Here is a 21,273-nt window from a genome sequence, read left to right as displayed (position 1 = left end):
ATGAGTAAGCAATGAAAGACTGGAGTAACAATGGAACAAGGGTGCGACAGGTTCACCTGTTTTCTGACCCTAGGCAATGTCCCGGCGAGCTGATGCCTCCCAGTGCGGGGGGGTCGTGGTCGAGTTCGAGTCTGATGACGTCAGGGACGCACGGGCCAAAAAGGCTAAAAGCATACCAGGTGACGTCAAGGTTAAATGCGGCGAAATGTTCCCTTTTGTTTGCAGCCGGCGTAGCATGTGCTTCATCTGAGCCTTGTGCTTTTCCTCCTAAGGTTCAGCTCTCATCTACCTCAAAGGCCCCAAGTTTCTCATCTATGTGAGTGGAGCGTTGTCAATGTGGGTAAGAATCATTTCCTGGAGAACGCCACTTCCTGGAGCAGTAGATAAGGCATCAAAGCACAGATGGCAGCGGGGTGGTGAACGTGCTGCAGCTCCGTGATGCACCACGGCGTTTTATGTTAACCAGGGGGACCGCATGTGGCACTTCGCTATCTCCGTCTTCCTGATCGAGCTGTACGGACGCAACCTGCTGCTGACTGCGGTCTTCGGCCTGGTGGTGGCCGGCTCGGTGCTCCTGCTGGGGGCCCTGATTGGAGACTGGGTCGATCGCAACCCCCGGAATAAAGGTGCACGTCTATTTCACGCACACTTTAGCATTTTAGCATGCATTGCGTCTGCTGGCTTCACTCGGCCCTCGTCATTGATGAGAATCGGTGTCAGACTTAGGCCCACAGCCACACAGATGGTCTAAAAGTGCTCTTGTTTCTCTCTTCCCCATTTTAGTTGCACATGCGTCTCTTTTCATTCAGAACATCTCGGTGACGGTGTGCAGCATCGTGCTCATGTTGGTGTTCTCGTACAAGCAAAGGATCGAGCAGATCTGGGACGGGTGGCTTACTGTGAGTAGACATTACCATGTGATGACTGAATACATTTCATACCATCATAATGTGTTGCTGCTTCTGCTGCTGTTGTTGTTGTTCCCCCTGTGTGACCCTGTTGTCTCTGCTTCTGAGGTTGTCACTACTCTGTGCCGTCATAGTAACATGTTGCATCGCAAAACTTACACAAGGTGGTTTGTTATACGGTGGTGATCATCCTGGCAGATGTGGCAAACCTCGCAAGCACAGCGCTGACCATCGCCATACAGAGGGACTGGATTGTGGTCATCACAGGCTACAACCGGGGTCACCTGGCCGGTGAGGATTGCATTCCAGGGTGGGGTCATGGGTCGTGGTGGAGCGGCTCATTAACCTCTGTGTCTCTCATCCGCACAAAAGGAATGAATGCCACCATGAGGCGCATAGATCAGGTGACGAACATCCTGGCCCCACTGGCGGTGGGGCAGGTCATGACCTTGGCCTCCAACGTAGTTGGGTGTGGCTTCATCCTGGGCTGGAACCTCGTGTCTCTTATTGTGGAGTTCTTCTTTTTGTCACGGGTCTATCGCATCGTCCCGGCCCTTTCGGTCAAGCCGCCGGCCGTGGAGGTGGATCAGGTGTATCTGCAGAGGATGGAGAGGAGACACTCGGGTACGAACCACACAGCCTGAATGGTGCCGAGCTGACGACCGGGCACCACCAGGGCTCCCGGTCCAGCTCACATTTTGTACCGAACACCTCTGCTTCGTAAAAGCTAATGATCTCACTGAACTGAAGTGAATTCCCTTTTCTCATCAGTCGAAGAGAACGTCGAGCAACCTCAGCCTCTGACGGAAGGAAACTGTCACGCCAGCCTGCATCTGAAAGAAATCACCAACCTGCCGCTGTGTTTCCGGAAGTTCCGCTGGCTGGTGAGCACCTGTAAGGACGGCTGGAGGGCCTACTACCGGCAGCCGGTCTTCCTGGCAGGAATGGGCCTGGCCTTCCTCTACACCACAGTGCTGGGCTTCGACTGCATCACCACTGGCTACGCCTATACTCAGGGAATAAGCGGCTCGCTCCTTAGTTTGCTCATGGGCGTGTCGGCGATCACCGGGCTCATGGGCACCGTGATGTTCACCAGACTCAGGAAGACGTACGGCCTGGTCAACACAGGCATCATCTCCAGCTGCCTCCACCTGGGCTGCTTGCTGCTGTGTGTGTGCTCTGTCTTTGCCCCCGGGAGCCCTATGGATCTCAGCCTGTTGATGCCCTACATCACCTTCAACTCCTCCGTTGAGTTTGGCGGGATGGCCAGCCAAAGGCAAAAACACACCAATCCCCTGAGGGGAGGCAGCAACCAGCCGCTGCTGCCGGACCGCTCCTCCATTCACTGGACCAATAACACCGTGCTTTTTGACAACGTGCCCTCTGGCACAGCACCAGAGTCTTACATCTCCATTATCCTGCTGTTTCTAGGCGTTATCACAGCACGAATAGGTGAGCGAACCAAGAGCACATATGTGTTAACATGCATGAAATATTTAGCATTTGTTCTAACAGGTCGCTTGTGTTGCAGGCCTCTGGTCCTTCGACCTGACCGTGACCCAGCTTCTGCAGGAGAACATCTGCGAGTCGGAGAGGGGCGTGGTCAACGGTGTGCAAAGCTCCATGAACTACCTGATGGACCTGCTCCACTTCATCATGGTGATCTCCGCTCCGCAGCCGCAGCACTTCGGCATCCTGGTCATCATCTCGGTCCTGTTCATCACCACCGGACACACCATGTACTTCCTGTACGCGCACAAAGCCAAGAAAAAACACCGCCTCGACACATAAGGAGCGAACGCGGCCCACACCTCCAGGCGTGAGACGCTCACCAGCACCGACTCCACTCTGCACCTGTGAAATGAATGTCTCCCTCCCTCCCGTTCCTCTCACTCCACTCCCGATTTAGCCATTCATTTCAGCACCACACAGCAAGCGCCTGTCCCACCTCTGCCGCTTTCCAGAACTCAGGTCAAGTAGAGTGGGAGACACGACCTCTCGTCATCTACACATGTTGAGGTGGCTACAGTAAATGCAGCAAGGATGCCTTCAGGGGAAGTGTCCACATCCAAGGTCCAACAGGACACCAAGGTAACTGCTCAGGCACCAGCACGTGCCTTTGCACACGCCGTAGGATTACTGCAAGACCTTCATCAAACAAGCCGGTAATAGACATAGCTTTTTGGACAGGAGGGTGGATGGAAGGAAACATGTTTAAGACTTTACTCAGTGACGAACTGGTGTTGTGAGGAAAACTTATGTGATGCGTGAAATTACAAAAAAAAAAGACAACAGTATTTTGACAAGTGGCATTGATGTGACTGATCCGTCCACTTGGAAATATTCCAGGATGTCCAAAAAGGAACATAAAGGGAACTGGATGTGAGACTGTTTGATTAAAAACTAAATCAGAAAGGCAGCCCCTTTAATGGACAGAAGTACTTCCTTCCCCTGGTTTGTTTCTCTGTGGATGAATCAAGCCAACACTTGCCTTTCTTGTGTGTATGTAAACCTGGCTTATGGACAACAACAGCAAAACCATTTCCAATCTTCAGTACAGACTATTTTATTCTATTTGCTTGTGTATTTTGATAAATAAAACTAATTTCTTATCTTCCCATATAAAGTGTGAGATTAATAGTTTTTTTTAGAAATCCAAGAGGAAACCAATCTTCACTTTGTAACATGTTTGCCATTGTTAACTACATACGAATGTTGATATTGTATTACACGCTGCTTTATTCTTTTACAGTTCAGATGAACTAAACATTACCTTACCTCAACTAAGTAGGAGACTCATGGGAATGGGACTTGAGAACTACCCTCAGCTGCTCTATGTTTTCAAATCTCCTTCATGTACAGTGGAAACAACAATGGTTAACTTTTTTGTCATACAACCAGCAACACATGAATATATTTGTATGATCTTCCTGTGAAATTTGATTATTGTATGTTGTCTTAATTCTTCTCAGACTGACAACTGTGATAATAAAGATGACTGAAGAGGCTCTTTCCCTAGTTCCTTGCAAACATAATAATACCAACAAATATAAAGAAATGTGTCAAATAAAATGCCTTAATATTACATTTCTAGTTAACTATGTTGCTAATAAGTTCCTTTAACTTAAAATTCTACAATGCCCTCATGTTATGTACTGTATCTTGAGACTTAAACATGTCACAGACTGTGGCAATGACTAGATGTAATGGCCTGTTCTGACCAGTAGAGGGCAACGTTACATTAAAGGGTCACCATCACACGAAGAAAAGTAGTTTCTTCTTTGTTTTTATTTTTATCACTGCTACAATAGTTTGGAACAAAAGTATGAACAATATAATGGAGCGACTTAAGTAATGTCTACTGTTTAGTCTACATAATCAGCCAAACGTCACTCAGAGAAAACATACAAGTAATACAATGAGGATGCACATTAAGACTTTAAACGCCTGATGGGAAAAATGAACCATCCCTATATTTCTGACAAACAACTTGACCTCAGCCGTAACCAAACTAAGAACAATTCGATCCTCTCTAGATGAAAAACACCAGTAGGTTGAGGACACTTCACATACAATATGTATTACTTTAGCAAGGAAGCAGACGTTGATATTGCAGGGATTAGAAGCACAGAGTGTAGTGGAGCCTCCCAAGAAATAGTCAGTTAAACTAAAAGAGGGCGGAGTCACGGCAGGTGTGTGTGTGTGTGCGTGCGTGCGTGCGTGCGTGCGTGTCCATGATGTACAACATTACCATACATTACTTCCATATTTACTACAGTGTATGCTGTCAATGAGCACATGGGATAAACACTGATAAAACGCCTAATTATTTATCATAAGAAATACACAACGCTGAAGAAGACAAGACAATGTGTGGTTGCCACGGTTTCAAAACACCCCCCCCCCAGTGTGGAAGCATCGCTTGTTACTGGGTTCTCTCTCGTCTTATGAGACGCAGTCATTCCTCTAACAGGGTAATAGTTCAGAAAGCCGCCGTAAGAAGCTCAGAGGAGTTTCATCACTTCTTGCGGCGCCGCAGGCAGCCAGTAGCCGTGCGCCGCCCCTGGTTGTCATGGCAGTCCCTGGTTAAACGCAGCGGCGCCGGAGCAGGCTAACTAGTCTTTAGGCTGTCTCACTTTGCAATTCATTTAGTTGAGAAAGTGGGTCAGTGGTAGCACATTAAAGCTGGAGTCGGCCTCCTGGCTTTGTCTCACTGAGGGATGTTCAGCAAGAAGGAAAACATTTAGATATTCAAGGCCAATTAGTTCCTTAGCTTCCTTCCTGCAGTGAAACCTATAGACCAACGGATCGCTGACATACAGTACAGCAGTCGACTACACAAGTAAGTCAAGCACAGAGTCCAGTATGTGTGCTGTACAGCAGCTGGATTTACTTTAAGCCAGGATGTGGTGAAACCTAGTTTATTTTCCTCATTGGGCCAATTAGTTACATTAAAAGAACAAAGCGGCATAGTGGAATGACGCATAAAGGCAAACCGGCAGCTGGATTCATGCTGTGTCAGCAGATCGGAGCAGTGAACGGCTCTGCAAGAACCCAGTCAATCATCGGGCTGCTGACAGAGGCGAAGGCAATAATAGATAAAGTGTTCATGAGAAGAATTAATGTCACTGCTTTACATTGGTCAATACGTGTAGGGCGCCTCTGTAAATACGCGCGGCTCCTGACACCTTCATTTAATTAGCAGGCGTCCGACACGTTGGCGAGCATTAATCAAACGGACGCTTTGCTGCTCGCGGCGCAGTTTACCAAAGCATTAGTCGGCTGTGACGCCAGGGCTCGGGAAGTCACGGCTTTGCTGTAAAGCCGGGTTCAATAGCAAGGTGGCTGGTGGCTGTATTACTTTAGTGTTCATTATTTAATCAATGACATTTGCAAGTTTAACCCACCAGCGCAATCGATGAGATGCAGAAACAATTAGCGGGTAAATGATGAGTGATGAGCAGCTGGGAACTCTTTAGGTCCTGTTCAGTCTGACTGTTCAGTGACCTTAAACCTACTGTACAGTTCACACACAACGTCTCCACCCTGACGAGCGCTGGACCTTCCAGTGTAAATTTCCCTGCACACACTTGAAGCTTGACCCTCTCCCGCTTTCGGGACATTTTGAAACTTCCTTTTTGGGGCTTTTCGGCTCCGCAGATGCTTCCTGAACCTGCTGTTCAGGAAAAGGGAGGGAAGGCGGCGGACGGGGAGTGGGACTTTCTCATTCACTTTCAGTGGAATAAAACCCTCAGAGCCTCCGAGGGACTTTTCATTTTCTCCTGCTGCTGTGCTACAGAGCCGTGCGGGGAAACCACGACCGAGGTTTACTTTGCAGTGACAGGAGACTGACTCCATCAGCGCCGCCAGACAGGCAGCGGACACAGACCTCAGTCCTGTCCTGTGCTGCGTTCAGGGACCGGCCATGTCGTGGGACTGCGGCCTTCGATACGTGTTCTCTGTGAGCCCTGCGCTGCCGCCGGGGAGCATGCGCATCCTGCAGGACAAGGAGGACCTGTCCAGGCTGGAGATGGTCCAGAGGCTGGCCAAGGACGGCTGCCGCCTCCTGCAGAGCCACGGCAGGAGCCCCGAGAAGAGCGAGGTGAGAGGCGCCACAAAGGCTTTGTGTCAGTGTCTCGTCAGATCAGTCAGACGTCACGTTGTTAAGGAGCCTTTTGCTTAAAGGTGCTGGATTAAACTCCCTGCCTCCCAAGAACCCAGTCAATCTATAGCATCTCTGCTTTGAATACTATCATCTAAGTTTTGTCAAATCAAATCAAGACACAGCTATTGAACGAACCACTGGCTTTTTTTTCCTACAGAACCTTAACTCACTCAGTTTATTACAGACACTGTCTTAAAGCTAAATGACTCCTGGTGCTGTTGAACAGCGCGTTCTTGCTTTTGGAACATTACATCACCTGTCAGTGGGCTGCCTCTGATTGGCCGACGTCACGGCGGGCGCTCGCTTTCCGCCAGCTGTGTGTGTGTGTGTGTGTGTGTGTGTGTGTGTGTGTGTGTGTGTGTGTGTGTGTGTGTGTGTGTGTTCTGTGCCGTACAACAATGGCAGGAAGGGCTGACGCGACCAGTGCCAGGACATTGTAGAGTGTCAGGGTGGATTCCAGTGCGGCAGGTCTCTGACCTTCTCTCCTACACAATTGCAGATCACTTATCTATGTGTTATTCAATATAATGACCTTTCACCGGTACAAGCCTCTGCCAATCTGTGCATGATCAAATGTTATCCAAATGTCAGGCATTGTACCACGTTAGCATTACTACAGCGAGCCAAAGCCCTGAACCTACAGATTCATTAGTTTCATTAAGCAGTAATGGCTTCATACTGCCCTGAACTTAATACAGTGATCATATACGGTACGCATAGGATGAACAATATATTTATTTATAAATATATTTATAAACTCAGACATCAAAGAGCTTTGAAATCAGTGAAATCCCAGCTGGTGGAAACAGAGATGCTCGTCTGTGATAATGAATGTTACGCAATCTTCCTTTTGAAAGTCTATTTCTTTAACATTTTGCATTATTCTCTGTTTAAAAAGTTGCCAGCTTTGATTTCAACCTCTAGAGCCTCTTCTTTTTGTCCTTTTATCCATGTTTTCAATTATTCAGAGGTATGATGTAGTTCTGCGCGATCATGTCTTGTGTTTGACACTTTTTGATTTTTGCATCTTTCAGTGCATATTAATATTTCATCAAGGTTTTTCCATTTACGTCTAGTCGTAGCGTGGAGCCACAGTCTTCTGTCAATACAAAAGCAGAGCGGCCGCGTGTGCAAATATTTTACGTAACGCGCTCGTTCTCTTGTTTGCAGCACATAATCAGAGCTTTATGTAGTAAACTGCAGTCGGAGCTCATTCATTCCGGAGACGATGAAAATGCTCATTGGTTTTCAAGGGCTGCTTTGAAAACAGGCTTATGAATTATTGGTCTCACCGTCTCCTCCGCTGCTCCCTAAGAGGAATTAGCAGCAAATCTGTCAGAGCGGACACAGTCCAGTGTTCCATAGCACGCGTGCCTGACTCAGACACATGTAGACACAAAGCCAGCCGGCGGAATGCATGTGGAAGCCTGAGGGAGACTGTGGAGCATTACACAGGACGCAGCTTCATCTCCCTGAGTCTGTGTCCATATTAGGAGGCCGCCGTCCAGCAGCCGTGAGCCCAGGTCACCTCCAGGCGACGGTGCTGTAGGAGCCGTAGGACCCGGGGGCCCCGGCTCATTAGAGGCATCCACTCCAGAGGCCTGATTGTTCGTGGTAACACGCGAAGCCCAGTGCACGGCCACAACCGGCCTGCAGCCTCCAGGCACAATCAATAATTCATTGCGAGGAAAGGTTTGTTTGCTGTTTGACCTGTTAGTGGGAAACGGAGACGCTCCGTTAATTGCAGTCTAAGAATCCAGGCTCTCCCGCGTCCGCCTCGTCCTCTGATCTCGTTACGATGTGCATGGTACAGTACGCGGAGGTAAAAATAGACCCACCGGCGTCTTTTGCCCAAAATAAAGGAGCTAATTAGCTTAGTGGGCCTTTCCTGGTGGTTGCCGGTGCTTCTCTGTTTGGAGTGAGACACATTCATGAGCGGCTCAGCAGACACCGCCGCGCTGGACTATTAGCAGCTACTGTATTTTCATTCAATCGTTCTAAAGGCTCTGAAAACATCTGCTGTTTAAAGCCACGTTTGCTGCCGGTGTGTGATAATGGTGAGATACGGTGGCAGGTGTCGTATTAGATACCGTGCATGTACATTGTGCTCGCATGCGTGCCCGCGTGTAGACTGAGGTCGCAGACACAGTAAGAGTTAATGTGCTTAACTCAACGTATGCGTTTCTGCAAAAGGCAATTAGACTGAAAAACTGCAAGCACTTCCAGCCTGTCTGCCTGGATAATTGCATGCACAGAGGCTTGCGTTGACTTTGACTGATGGCCCAGGAGGAGGGGGGGGGGGTCTGAGGGAGGGGCTGCTGATGCAGGATGCCGGTGCGTGCACCATGCAGGGAACTCTTCATTAAGACCAGTATCTCTGATCCAGACACTTCACTGTCAAACACCCCGTTTTACAATTCAAAGATGCTGCACTGGGCTGTTAGGGCTAAAGTATCGCTGTTATAAATATTCTATTTGTGCCAGTCTTTAAAAATGCTGGCATAAATATGATGGGACTATAACACAGCAACGTGGATACTTTCCACATGTTTAATTACAGTATTAGACAGTAAATTGATTAGTGCAATAATTCTACAATTCATCTAATCATTTCACTGTTGAAACTGTTATTTAGCTCTTTGCTTTCATCCATTTAATAAGAGCCATTTTTTAACATTCTGAATGCTATTAACTGGTTAATTGAACCTTGGTGACTAATCAGCAGTAGCATTAATTATTAGCTGGAGCTCTGCGATATGTCTGACTGCAGTTGGGTGACTAGAGGTGACTTCAGTGTCGTTCCCTGAAGCCTCGATTAATAACACGGCCGCGCGGCGTCGTGTGACGAAGCGAAAGAGAGAGAGACAATAGTGGATGTGGTGATGAACGAGTCGCTCACACTGTAGCACGTCGCACGGGTCCGAGCTGAACTCCAAACCATTGTTAACGTGCAGAGTTTAACGCGTGGCAGCCTGCCCACTGACTGTCTCAAGCCACCTCCCATAATTCAATAGGCTCTGTTTGGGACTTGGTAATTAAAATAAGTGCAGGCCTTTTATGCTAATCCCTGAATGGGCTCCACTGATAAGGAGTGAATAAAGATATATGGAAATTCTCTTTCATTTGCCGTGCTGGCTTTGACACAGTATTATGATGGAAATCAGCAGTGATTTGAGCGAGCGGGAGGAAATACGGGGGGGAATCTCCTTGGTGATAACGCTCTCTCCTCCCTCCCTCGCTCTCTCTCTCTCTCTCTCTCTCTCTGGCCACAGAGTGACGAGGCAGTCCGTGTGTGTGTGAGGGAGAGGGGCTACGCTGTGCTCGTTCTCCAGGGGGTGTCGTCAGAGCGTCCAGCCCCCTCTGCAACGGAGCGGGGAGGGGGGAGAGAGCAGGCGAGGAACAGGAGGTAAGCCTTCATAGACTCCCTCCCTCCCTCCCTTCCTCTTTCACTATCTGTTTCTCTCCCTCAGCACTCTCACCATTCCCTCTTTCTGTTCCTCCGGCTCACAGTCACTCGGGCATCCTTACATCACAACTCCTCACACATAAATGGCTCTTAGATGCGTTGAAGTGAGCAGCATGGGACTTTGAGGCAGAGCTGCCTTCCCGTTTAACTCACAGGTAGTGGACGGCGGTGGGCTCGGTATCAGCTGTAGTGCATGGATGGATGGGTAAGGGGCGCATGCAGCAGTAACCACGGAAACCGCGGTCACCGGCGTGAGAGCGGGGGGACCGTGCAGGGATGGGATCTCGACCGCAGCCCCCGGACCTGCGGCAGGAGGACGGCAGGCGGCTGCACGCCGCCTTGGTGGAGCAGGAGGAAGATGACGACGAAGAGGAGGGCTCCGAGGACAGCGGCAGTGACAGCACCAGCCGGGCAGAGCCGCTGACCATGCCCACTTTTGACGTCCCGTACTTCCGCTACATCGATGACGAGGGGACGGAGGGAGAGGAGGAATGGAGCAGCAGCCGCTCGCTGTCGTCCATCGAGGAGGACTCGTCCACTGACTCTGTTGTGTCTGACAGGTACGTGGTGGTGTCGGGAACCCCGGAGAAGATCCTGGAGCACCTACTGAATGAGCTGATGCTGGACCAGGACCCGGACGCAGCCCAGGGCGCAGAGTCAGGTCAGCAGATACATGTTGGATGTTGGACACTTTGACATTTGCTGTCATTCCAGGTTATCATGGCAGGTTGATGTTTTTGTTCCCAGTGGGAAAAATGGACAGACAGTGATTAGTAGCTTGACTTTTCATGCCACTTTCTCATTTGCTCACTCCTTTCTGTTGCTTAGGAGCTGGGACAACAGCTCCCCCCCCGGGGGGTAACATTACAGGCTAATCATGCGCTATTATTCCCAGAATGGCTGTAAGTTTGAGAGTGTGTGTGTGTGTGTGTGTGTGTGTGTGTGTGTGTGTGTGTGTGTGTGTGTGTGTGTGTGTGTGTGTGTGTGTGTGTGTGTGTGTGTGTGTGTGTGTGCGTGCGTGCGTGCGTGTGCGTGTGCGTTTGAAGTGTGGCTGTAACACGCGTCGCGACGTGCAGCAGCTTCACAGCGATGACAATACATTTCCTCTCATCTCAGCAGGTGCATGATAATGTGACACTGTTGCCAAGGCAGAGGAGATCCTCTGGTGCTGAGGCTGGAGAAACGGATGGATGGGAATTGATGATTGAGAGCAGTAGCAGTGAAGGAGAAGAGAAAAAAAATGAGAAGCAATGCAGAGAGGAGGAAATGAGAAACAAGGGGGGGGGGGGGGTCTTTCCTTGGAGGCAGAGATGTAGCAGATGATGTCTAACTGGAAGTAGATGAGCATTTCACGTGCTGTAGAATCTTACATTTGCTGGTTAATCCTATTTTATTGCAATGCGACTGTTTAATATTGATTTAAAGTTCACCACCGGGCTCCTCTGCAGCGCTCGAGGCTCCCCATCCACACAGAAGCTGCTTTACCTCTCAGCTGCCGTCCAGTGAGCTCTCGATGAATCATTCAGCCCTCGCTCACTTCGCACTGCGTAGCCGAGCGTGCGGAGCTCCATCCAGAGCCCGACGTGAGCGATGTCCTCGGGGTCAAAGAGCCACGACCCCGAGCACAGGAGGGGCTGCAGCCGGCAGTTCAGAAGGGTTAATGGCGTGACTCCCGCCGGCCTCGCTTGTCCCTCAATGAAGAGTGACGCTCCCGTGCCCCCGCCGAGTGTCCGCTAACGGTCCAGCTCAGCGGCAGCGGTGGAACGTGATCCTGCGTCATGCACCGATGCTGCCGTTTGGTGGAAACTGGCCTCTGTTGAGTGTGAATGGTCAAACTGCAGATGCAGATGCATCATTAACGTCCATGGAACCAAATTCGTCACAGTAATTTATGGCTTTCACACCGAGGCGACAACTTCTGGTTCCTATTGATCCAATAAGCAACGCATTTAACATGCTCATGTCAAAGGCTGCATTGATCGAGCGCTTATTGAGATGCAAATGACGCTGGCAGGTTGATTGACAGGTGGATTGATTTCACCGTAAGTCAGTGGCCAACTAGATCAATGAATCTATTCTGCGGGATTCTGAAAATGGAAATACATTATTTTGGTCTGATTTTTCACGTCTGCTTCAAAGAAACGACTGGTAAAAAACACAACAGGCATAACACATTTAGCTTAATTCACTTTGTTGTGTGCTGGTGGAAAACAGACCGGTTGGATGCAGCCGGAGCTCTGCAGGACTCCTTTTGCTGCGTTATCAAGAATTATGAGCGAGAATATGACTTAAGGTCAGGGAATTAAATATTTATTGTGTTTTCTCACTTCAAAAAACTCGCAGAGTTTACAGCCGGGGGAGCAGAGCTTAAGCTGTTGCTCGTGCAGGAGTGTTTTATAGATACGATGGCTCAGAGGAAACACGCACGCATGCAGAGAGAGCTGAGAGCTGAGCAGCGTGTGGGAGCTGTTCTGCGCCCCGTGTCTCTGGGTGCTCTGCGTTGAGGTGCGGAACTGTATCCTTTATGGGCGAGTGATGCATGCACAGCTGCTCTGCATGGATTAACGTAATGATGTCGGGGAGTCCCGTGGACCGGAGCGCTCACAAAGGCCCTGGGAAGCCAGTGTGAAATGAAAGGAGAGAATTTACAATTCTGGGTGTGGGCACCTACGGGGGATGAGGAGGAGGACGGCCCTAATAGGATTTGTGCAGCTTGTCACTTGTGGCTGGGCATCATATCTTATAATGGCTTTTTGTGCCTTAGAAATGTATTAGAGTAGGTTTTATGTCAACACGCATTAATATAGGAATTAAATAACAGATTTTAGGTGAAAGGTGAATAAAGGGACCCAGGCCTATTCTTTTCAACAGGGTGAATAAAATGTTAAACAGTGAACATGTGGGATGATGTAGAAGAGCATGTCATATATGTCAAAGCGGAGCTGCTGCCGCCAGCCTCCATTTAATCCATTTACACAAACACATCCTTGTGCATAACCTTGGGATACAGGAGGCAGTGGCACCGATGGCTGCTTGACAACGCATTGAGGCGATGGCAAGGCAATATCTGATTTCTCCTTTGCGAATCAGAATGGAAACAGGCTGCAGCAGAGGTCAGCCAGGGTCAAATGACACTTGTTTCGGCCGCCTGCAAAGCTCAATGCGTGAGACTCGAGACAAAGGCGCTAAAGACTTGTTTGGGCTTGTTGGAGCGGAGCAGAAGCATCTATTTCTGATGAATCCTCGCTGGTAGGAGTAAAAATCATTACTGAGCGACCGAGAGGAAATAATGAGCTTGACTTTATCCCACGCCTGAAATGTCTCAGTTTGGTGCTTGTTAAGTGATAGTTTAAGACAAAAAAAGTGGTCGGACTTCCTGTTTCAATAAGACGCAACAGGAAAACAGATGTGTGTTATCTCAGACACAAATACAGATGTGGCTCAGCAAACATGAAGCCAGAGTCCAGTATCGCAGCATGAACCAAATGTACAGGTCGGATCAATTCATGGAGCTTTGAGAGGTTGACATATTTCAAGTTATTGTTATATGTGGAAATGAAAGTAATTGAAGGATGTTCTTTTTGCAGACACACTCCTGGATGACTTTCTGCTGACCTACCCCGTGTTCATGTCCACCGCTGATTTATGCCAAGCTCTGCTGGGACAATATCCTTGAACGCATGGGTTGAACACATTCACATGAAGAACCTCTTTAGTGAATTTTAAAGACACGAAACCATCTTATTTTACATAAAAACCTCTTCACTGACTCTAAGTTACCTGGGAGCTCTCTGTAAACCACTCACTGGCATAATCTCAGGCTCCGTCGGTGCTGCAGCCTTAACCCGTCGCCACCTATTGCACCAGGCGTCACAGAGGAAAAGAGGACAGGAAGGAGCCCGTGGAGAGGAAGCGGAAGGTCCTCCACCTGGTGTCGCAGTGGATGTGTCTCTGCCGAGGTTTCCTGCGAGAAGACGCGCACGTCCAGCTCTTCATGAAGGTAGGAAGCGCGGCGCGCGGGGAACTGGGCGTCGACCGGGCGTGAGGTGGCCTCGATGAAAGCCGTCACTTCCTCTCCTCGCAGACCTTGCACCGCTACGTGCTGGACGACCTCTACGAGCACCCCACCCTGGACACAGACGTGAGGGAGGTGCAGAGGCTGCACCAGCTGCAGCGCAGACGGTGGGTGGGATCGCAGCATCATCATCATCATCATCATCATCATCATCATCATCATCATCATCATCATCATCATCATCGAACCGATGGAGGCCTGAAACCAAGCTGAGTCACAAGAGAGGCTCTTCTGTGTCTGGTGCCTTGGTCAATGGAGCTATTGAGAGCACAGCGTTCTAGGGTGTCACGCATGGAAATGAAAAGGTCATAAAGCTCTTGAATTCCAAAACTGAGGAACTGCAGAGATTTGGGGGAATTAACGACAAGCTGCCGCTGTTCACGAGGAGGAGGAGGAATGTTCCAGCACTTGTTTACCGGCCACAGTTTCAAGCCCGCTGCCTGTTGGCAATGGCATTCACTGCCAGTGACTCATTTTTAGGCCGGGGACTGTATGAAGTTATGAAGTTTAGTTCCTAATCACCATCCATCTACAATAATAAGTCACAGTCCCTGAGGTCAGTGACCACTGTTAGTGACGCGTCTGCATCCGACTAGCTGTCGTTTCCTGGGGTCAGTACAGTAAAAGGGTGGCTCCGTTAGTAAAGAAGCAGCGCGTCGCTGTCTGTGGACCTCCCCACACCTTCCTCCGCCTCCTCACCCTCCTCACCCTCATCCGCCTCCTCACCCTCCTCATCCTCCTCATCCTCCTCAGCCTCCTCACCCTCCTCACCCTCCTCACCCTCCTCCGCCTCCTCACCCTCCTCATCCTCCTCACCCTCCTCCGCCTCCTCACACTCCTCTGCCTCCTCACCCTCCTCCACCTCCTCACCCTCCTCTCCCTTCTCCGCCTCCTCACCCTCCTCATCCTCCTCATCCTCCTCCGCCTCCTCATCCTCCTCACCCTCCTCACCCTCCTCCGCCTCCTCACCCTCCTCAGCCTCCTCATCCTCCTCCACCTCCTCATCCTCCTCCACCTCCTCATCCTCCTCAGCCTCCTCACCCTCCTCCGCTTCCTCACCCTCCTCTCCCTTCTCCGCCTCCTCATCCTCCTCCACCTCCTCATCCTCCTCCACCTCCTCATCCTCCTCACCCTCCTCACACTCCTCTGCCTCCTCACCCCTCCTCCACCTCCTCACCCTCCTCTCCCTTCTCCGCCTCCTCACCCTCCTCTCCCTTCTCCGCCTCCTCATCCTCCTCACCCTCCTCCGCCTCCTCACACTCCTCTGCCTCCTCACCCTCCTCCACCTCCTCACCCTCCTCTCCCTTCTCCGCCTCCTCACCCTCCTCATCCTCCTCATCCTCCTCCGCCTCCTCATCCTCCTCACCCACCTCACCCTCCTCCGCCTCCTCACCCTCCTCAGCCTCCTCATCCTCCTCCACCTCCTCATCCTCCTCCACCTCCTCATCCTCCTCAGCCTCCTCACCCTCCTCCGCTTCCTCACCCTCCTCTCCCTTCTCCGCCTCCTCATCCTCCTCCACCTCCTCATCCTCCTCCACCTCCTCATCCTCCTCACCCTCCTCACACTCCTCTGCCTCCTCACCCTCCTCCACCTCCTCACCCTCCTCTCCCTTCTCCGCCTCCTCACCCTCCTCTCCCTTCTCCGCCTCCTCATCCTCCTCACCCTCCTCCGCCTCCCCACACTCCTCTGCCTCCTCACCCTCATCCGCCTCATCATCCTCCTCACCCTCCTCCGCCTCCTCAGCCCTGGTCCCCGGGGACGCTCCAACCTGCTGCCCATTTAAACCCAGCGCTGATAATAGCAGATGACTGGGAGTCGCCGTTATTAGTGTTCTCATCCTCCCACTCCTCTGAAGCCCTGGACTTCGTGTGGGCGCTGCTAACTGACACGCTCCAGTATTTATGAGCTCTGGCCCCATGGGAGCACACGGCTGCTTTGTGGCAATCTGCTCCCCAGCCCGACGTTGACGCGTGTCACTTTATAGAAAGACGCAGCTTCCTGTGTTCCAGGAACCGCACCCGCCGCTCCGTTCTCAGAGCCCAGAGACGTCCACGGTGAATTAGGTCACGGCTCCTGTTTTTGACATGACAGTGGGAATCGGGATTCTCATTAATGCAGGAGTGCTGCTGGCCGGCACGCGGGGATCCCCGAGGACAGGCCTTGTGCCAACATGCCTATTGTGATGCAAAGCCCAGCAGGAGGTGGAGGATGACAGCAGGCCTCACCCAGGAGATAAAACCCACAGGCTAATCTCACCTTAGCACTGGTTTAGAATGAGTGTAGAGGTGCATCGATCTGCCTCCTCTGTGGAAGGAGAGAAAAACAAACAGCAGAACTGGGTTTATGTGCAAACACATGCTGGAGCTCATTAATGATTTTCTCCTTCTTCTTCTTCTTACAGTACAGTGGATGAATATTCCCCTCAAAGAAAGGTGGGTTCACATGTTCTCAGTACTAGTTTTACTCTTCTTTGAAACTGAACTGGGTGTTGAGCCTATTGTCCTCACACTTCCTGCTGTAGAGAGCTGCCCGTAACGCTTCCACGTGCGAATGTGTCAAAATCCATGCACTTCCTCCTCCTCCTTTTCAGAGCAAAGCGCTTTTCCACCAATCAAGCCTGAAGGAGAGCGGGCTCCAGTCCAGATGTTCGCAGCCGTGGACCAAGGAAGGTAAGCCGTAAAACGAGGCGTCGCACATTCCTGCTGCCCTACGTTGTTTCCAAAACCACCAGGGGCAGAACAATGGGACTCCTTCCAAAGAACCCAGACTCAGAAATGCAAGTTCCTGAGTTATGACTTAAAACCTCTTTTTGCCTCATCGGGGTGATCTTCAGCTTCGTTTTACATAGCCAGGCTGCTGCACGGTGAATGACCTGCGCTCTGTCCTCCAGCGCTCTGCCAGGTGTACCTCAGCATGGACTCGTACCTGAGCGTCAAGGCCGGCGCCGGGGCGGCAGCTCGGGAGCTGCTGCAGGCGGTGGCGGACAGGATGGAGGTCCCCCAGGGAGAGCTGGTGCTGGTGGCTGTCACCTACCCTGGAGGTGAACACAAAACAGATATATGATGTTTGTTGGTGTTTTACAGAAACATATGCAAGAAAACACCAGTATAATGTTCAATATTATAACTATACGTATATAGAGACATGACAAGTTACGTTTGGAGCTTTCCCTTTCAGTTGGTCGTAAATCTGGTTGAGATTAAAAATAAATAGGTCCCCTCTGTGACTTTAAAGCTTTTTAATTTCCTATTAATTTCATACTTGACATGAGCGTGAGACCGGAGTCATCAGAAGTGAACTGAACACGTCCTCGGTGAGGCCGTTTGAAAGGGAGAAGCATTTTGCAGTCAGGGGGTATAAAGTCGCTATCTCCCACAGTATCGGTGGCTGCCTCTTATCTGGCCGCTCACGCTGTAGCTGCTGCTCACGGCTCGGCGGGTTTCTAATGGCATCCTGACGTGTTTTTCCTCCCCTGCAGGTCGACTCCTGCTGCAGCCGCAGGACCGGGTTTTCTCGGATTCTTTACGGCCGGTGGGCAGGCTGCATATATGCAGGAGGGACCTCGGAGAAGTCCTGGTGGGAACGTTACTGCTCCACCGCTCATTTCCACTCGCACACATAGTCGCCGGTCATTTGGGTTAATTATGCGTTTGTTTGTTTCTTGTCATCAGAATCCGCTGACAGACAACTCAGAGCTGAGGACGGCGCGAATGCTCGGTTTGAACACGTGGGACGTGGCTGTGGCTCTCAGCAACTTTGACTGGAGCATCTTTAACGCAATACATGAGGTCCCATATACATAGATACAGAGAGTGTCCATAACACAGTCAGAAGCGATGCTCTGCTCTGCTCAGCTCACAGGCCTCTGCTCTTTTGCAGCAAGAGCTGGTTTATTTCATCTTCAGCCGCCATGCCAGCAATCACCACACGGCGGCGCTAGAGCTGCTGCTGCAGCGCTGCAACGAGATCCAGCTGTGGGTGATGACGGAGGTGCTGCTGTGCTCGCCGCTCTGCAAACGGGTCCAGCTCATCAAGAAGTTCATCAAGATTGCTGCCCAGTTAGTAGCTTTTGTAATCTGAGACGTGAATCGATTCTTTTCATGTAGATTTCAACCATTTCCAACCACTCTGATTGTGTAAACGCTGCCCTCAGTGGCGAGGGGGTGAACTAAAAAGTGACCACGTCGTCTGTTGTGTTGCTCTGTTACAGCTGTAAAGCACAAAGAAATCTCAGCTGTTTCTTTGCCATTATAATGGGCCTGAACACTGCAGCTGTTAGTCGCCTCAGTCAGACCTGGGAGGTAATTATGCACTTTCCTTTGTTTTTTTTTTTGTTTGTGAGACCTGAAATCTGTAGCTCATGGCAATGTGTCCTGTTTGACCTTCGCAGAAAATACCTGGGAAATTCAAAAAGCTGTTTTCAGAACTAGATACAGTCACAGTAAGTACAGTAATTAAATCATTTTGAGTTTTTTTAATTTAAAAGAAATTACACAAATTTGTATTTGATGTTTATCAAAGCTGAGTGTGGCTTAACATCTGGCGGTCCGTCATCTGATTGCTAGTCAATGATGCTGATGATAATTCCGCTCAACAAAGCGTGTGAGCACAGGCAAAGGCAGCGCCACCTCCAGAGGATTAGGCTCATTGGTTTTGAAAATGTCTTCACAGGATCCGTCGCTGAACCACAAGACCTACAGAGACTCCTTCAAGAAGATGAAGTCACCAAAAATCCCCTTTCTTCCTCTGCTGCTAAAAGGTGCTCACGTCGTAGCGTTTAATACCGCACACGTCTCCTCTGGGATCAGAGGCATCTGCTGGGGAATTCTAACAACTAACTCTTTTCGCAGACATCACATTCATTCACGAAGGCAACAAGACGTTTCACGACAACCTGGTCAATTTTGAAAAGCTGGTGAGATTTTCGGAACTGCTTTGTTTTGTTGCTTCGTGCTCAGTGGATAAAAGTCATATTTAACGACGCCTCTGTCCTTTTTCATCTGCAGCACATGATTGCAGACGCAGTGAGGCTCATCCGGCACTGTCAGAAAGACCACTTGGGTCAGTATTAAATAATGATTTAAACCAGAGTTAAAACTCACCAAGGTCATGGAAGTTTTTAAATCAAATCTTCTTTCCTTCCAGGAAATGGGATCTCCCAGAAGAGCAGCTCTGAAGCGCGAGCCTACGTTGATCACCTTCATGTCATAGACAATCAGCAGACGCTCTTTGAACTGTCACACAGGCTGGAGCCTCGCGCTTAACTCAACAGAACCCGCGTCGTCGGCCCCACTTGAACCGCCAAGGAACAAATCTATGGCTGCCTCATCTCTCAGGACTCTGTCTGCAGTCAGAGGAAAGCAGTATGACCCTGGCCCACCACCAGGGGGAGCCACTCGACTGAGAGGCACAAGCAGATCACTCTTACATTCAGTGCATAAATATTTATGTAGATTCATAATAAAGTGACTGATACAGCACATGTGAAAGCAGGCGTAGCTGCATTCAGCTGCTTTAGCAGCAGTTGAACCTCAACCTGTTTTGCCTGTGGATTAGAAAGACAGCAGCATTAGAGCTGCTCACACTGGTCAGGATGCGTGCAACGTGCCGCTGGTTACATTTATTTCCCACAGCTGCAGCAAGACAACAGCGCCCCCTAGTGGGGAACGTGCAGTTACGGATGCGGGCCTGCAGCAGGCGAGCAGCATAAGGTGGAAACCATCAAAGCTCATCCTAGACTTTGAAAACAGTAGGCGAGAAAACAACACAAACCGTGTGACTCAAGTCATAAGATACAGACAAAGTCATGATGCATGTTTTTTTTTACTTGAAGATGAGTGACAAGGTTGTTTTTTTCATATTTAACCAAAGAGATCTCCAATAACACATCTTGAATTATCAGGATGACATAATACTGATTCGGTTTGACTGGTGCAAAACAGGTGTTCAGCACTGTATGACTCACACTCACATTATTTACTGTTAAACTGTTATTACAACAGTGTTATTACACTTTTCCATGCTCTATTTTTTACAGCATATAAATCTATTACAATACAGTTTTCTGAAGGCGTTACACAGTCCAGACGACAGCACTGCAGGAAATGAGAACAGAATACACAGGATGTTGGACATTTCGTTGTGAGTGGGGCCATCAAAGGTCACACATTTCTATGTGTGACTTATATCCATATGTGTTAGTGCCAAATACACATTAATGCTAAATGCTTCTCCTGTCAAAGTATTGGCCAGTTTTCTTCATGTAGCTGTGGACAATCAGTTAAATGAAGCAGCAGTCAGGTGTTCAGGTTTAAACACCATAAAGAGTTTTTTCCTCACATCACAGACTATTTGAAAGACTAGTATCAACACGTCTTTTAAAAAACATGAGTCATGATTACCCTTATTCTGAGCTACAGCTGGTCTCATGTATAGATGTTATTGAGGTCAACAATTTTGTGTTCGAGGGTAAACTTAAACTTTGATTTGCTCATAATTAATGAGCAAATCAAACACCACACCTTTAGAAAAGGCAAAACACATCAAAGCCATGAGCTGCTGTATGTGTAGTAGAACCACAGTATGCAGCCGTGTGGTCGTAGCCGATACAATACTCCTGAAAATTCTCACGTATATTTTGAAGTTTTAATGAGGACACGTAGAAGATTTCGAAAACTTTAATTTTGATCATTTGTATTTTGAAACCCAAAGTCCAACATGCACTGGACAGAACATTCTGCAGTATTTAGATTTTTTTTATCATCAACAATGTCCAGCTGCTTTTATTTGTAGTGTGTATATATTTGTGTTGAAATTCTGGACATAGACCTTTATTTATTATTTCAGAGCCATTTAATTTCTCCATGGAATTGTACGTACGTATGTATGTATTCATCCCTTTCAGCTTCATGTGTGCACCGTTTAGGTTGGTCTGCATGATATGGTGAACCATGGATTGACCACCAGTGTCAACTGTGCATGTAATAAAAGATTCTTAATCACCATGGGACAACTCTAAATAACTAGGGTTAACTAAGACGGTTAATACACAAATATGTACAAGTCAGCTGCAAATTCATTTAATGGCACTTTCTAATTTCCACTAAAGTTTAGCCTGGACTGTAGCGATGTAATTGTACTAGAAAAAATAACCATGAA

At 49.2% G+C, this 21,273-nt stretch overlaps 2 protein-coding genes across 4 annotated transcripts; both read left to right on the top strand.

Moving 5' to 3' along the window:
• The first annotated feature begins 76 nt into the window (after positions 1 to 76).
• Positions 77 to 3,978, top strand: si:ch211-254p10.2 (solute carrier family 40 member 1). 2 transcript variants are annotated; one of them, XM_055502963.1, is made up of 8 exons: positions 77 to 179; positions 273 to 340; positions 467 to 626; positions 784 to 899; positions 1,073 to 1,199; positions 1,281 to 1,532; positions 1,680 to 2,360; positions 2,440 to 3,978. In XM_055502963.1, exons 1-8 carry the CDS (start codon positions 77 to 79, stop codon positions 2,697 to 2,699), a joined length of 1,767 nt encoding a protein of 588 aa, XP_055358938.1. In that variant the 3' UTR covers positions 2,700 to 3,978. The 2 variants fall into 2 exon arrangements, with proteins under 2 accessions (XP_055358938.1, XP_055358936.1); XM_055502961.1 differs by lacking the exons at positions 77 to 179; positions 273 to 340 and having other exon boundaries at positions 374 to 626; positions 1,073 to 1,532; positions 1,680 to 3,978.
• Positions 3,979 to 6,172: 2,194 nt separating this feature from the next.
• LOC114842466 (rap guanine nucleotide exchange factor 5-like) lies at positions 6,173 to 21,119 on the top strand. 2 transcript variants are annotated; one of them, XM_029127997.3, is made up of 18 exons: positions 6,173 to 6,510; positions 9,846 to 9,979; positions 10,600 to 10,700; positions 13,627 to 13,705; positions 13,895 to 14,039; positions 14,124 to 14,221; positions 16,517 to 16,547; positions 16,706 to 16,784; positions 17,006 to 17,155; positions 17,594 to 17,691; positions 17,787 to 17,903; positions 17,995 to 18,173; positions 18,326 to 18,416; positions 18,506 to 18,556; positions 18,787 to 18,874; positions 18,966 to 19,030; positions 19,122 to 19,176; positions 19,261 to 21,119. In XM_029127997.3, exons 1-18 carry the CDS (start codon positions 6,334 to 6,336, stop codon positions 19,377 to 19,379), a joined length of 1,857 nt encoding a protein of 618 aa, XP_028983830.1. In that variant the 5' UTR covers positions 6,173 to 6,333; the 3' UTR covers positions 19,380 to 21,119. The 2 variants fall into 2 exon arrangements, with proteins under 2 accessions (XP_028983830.1, XP_055358935.1); XM_055502960.1 differs by lacking the exon at positions 6,173 to 6,510 and having other exon boundaries at positions 9,852 to 9,979; positions 10,195 to 10,700.
• The last annotated feature ends 154 nt before the right edge of the window (positions 21,120 to 21,273 follow it).

This window comes from Betta splendens, chromosome 16 (assembly GCF_900634795.4).
Source record: "Betta splendens chromosome 16, fBetSpl5.4, whole genome shotgun sequence".
In the NCBI taxonomy this organism is placed as follows: Eukaryota; Metazoa; Chordata; class Actinopteri; order Anabantiformes; family Osphronemidae; genus Betta; species Betta splendens.
This window is presented reverse-complemented; position numbering and strand designations above follow the sequence as displayed.

What these genes read in the sequence shown, in the direction of transcription:
- si:ch211-254p10.2 (XM_055502961.1), top strand. Translation starts at nt 476, where the DNA reads ATGTGGCACTTCGCTATCTCCGTCTTCCTGATCGAGCTGTACGGACGC. An exon ending in TCGCAACCCCCGGAATAAAG is followed by an intron (nt 627 to 783) that starts GTGCACGTCTAT and finishes TCCCCATTTTAG; the next exon opens with TTGCACATGCGTCTCTTTTC. An exon ending in TCTGGGACGGGTGGCTTACT is followed by an intron (nt 900 to 1,072) that starts GTGAGTAGACAT and finishes AACTTACACAAG; the next exon opens with GTGGTTTGTTATACGGTGGT.
- LOC114842466 (XM_029127997.3), top strand. Translation starts at nt 6,334, where the DNA reads ATGTCGTGGGACTGCGGCCTTCGATACGTGTTCTCTGTGAGCCCTGCG. An exon ending in CACCAGCTGCAGCGCAGACG is followed by an intron (nt 14,222 to 16,516) that starts GTGGGTGGGATC and finishes TTCTTCTTACAG; the next exon opens with TACAGTGGATGAATATTCCC. An exon ending in TCTTTAACGCAATACATGAG is followed by an intron (nt 17,904 to 17,994) that starts GTCCCATATACA and finishes GCTCTTTTGCAG; the next exon opens with CAAGAGCTGGTTTATTTCAT.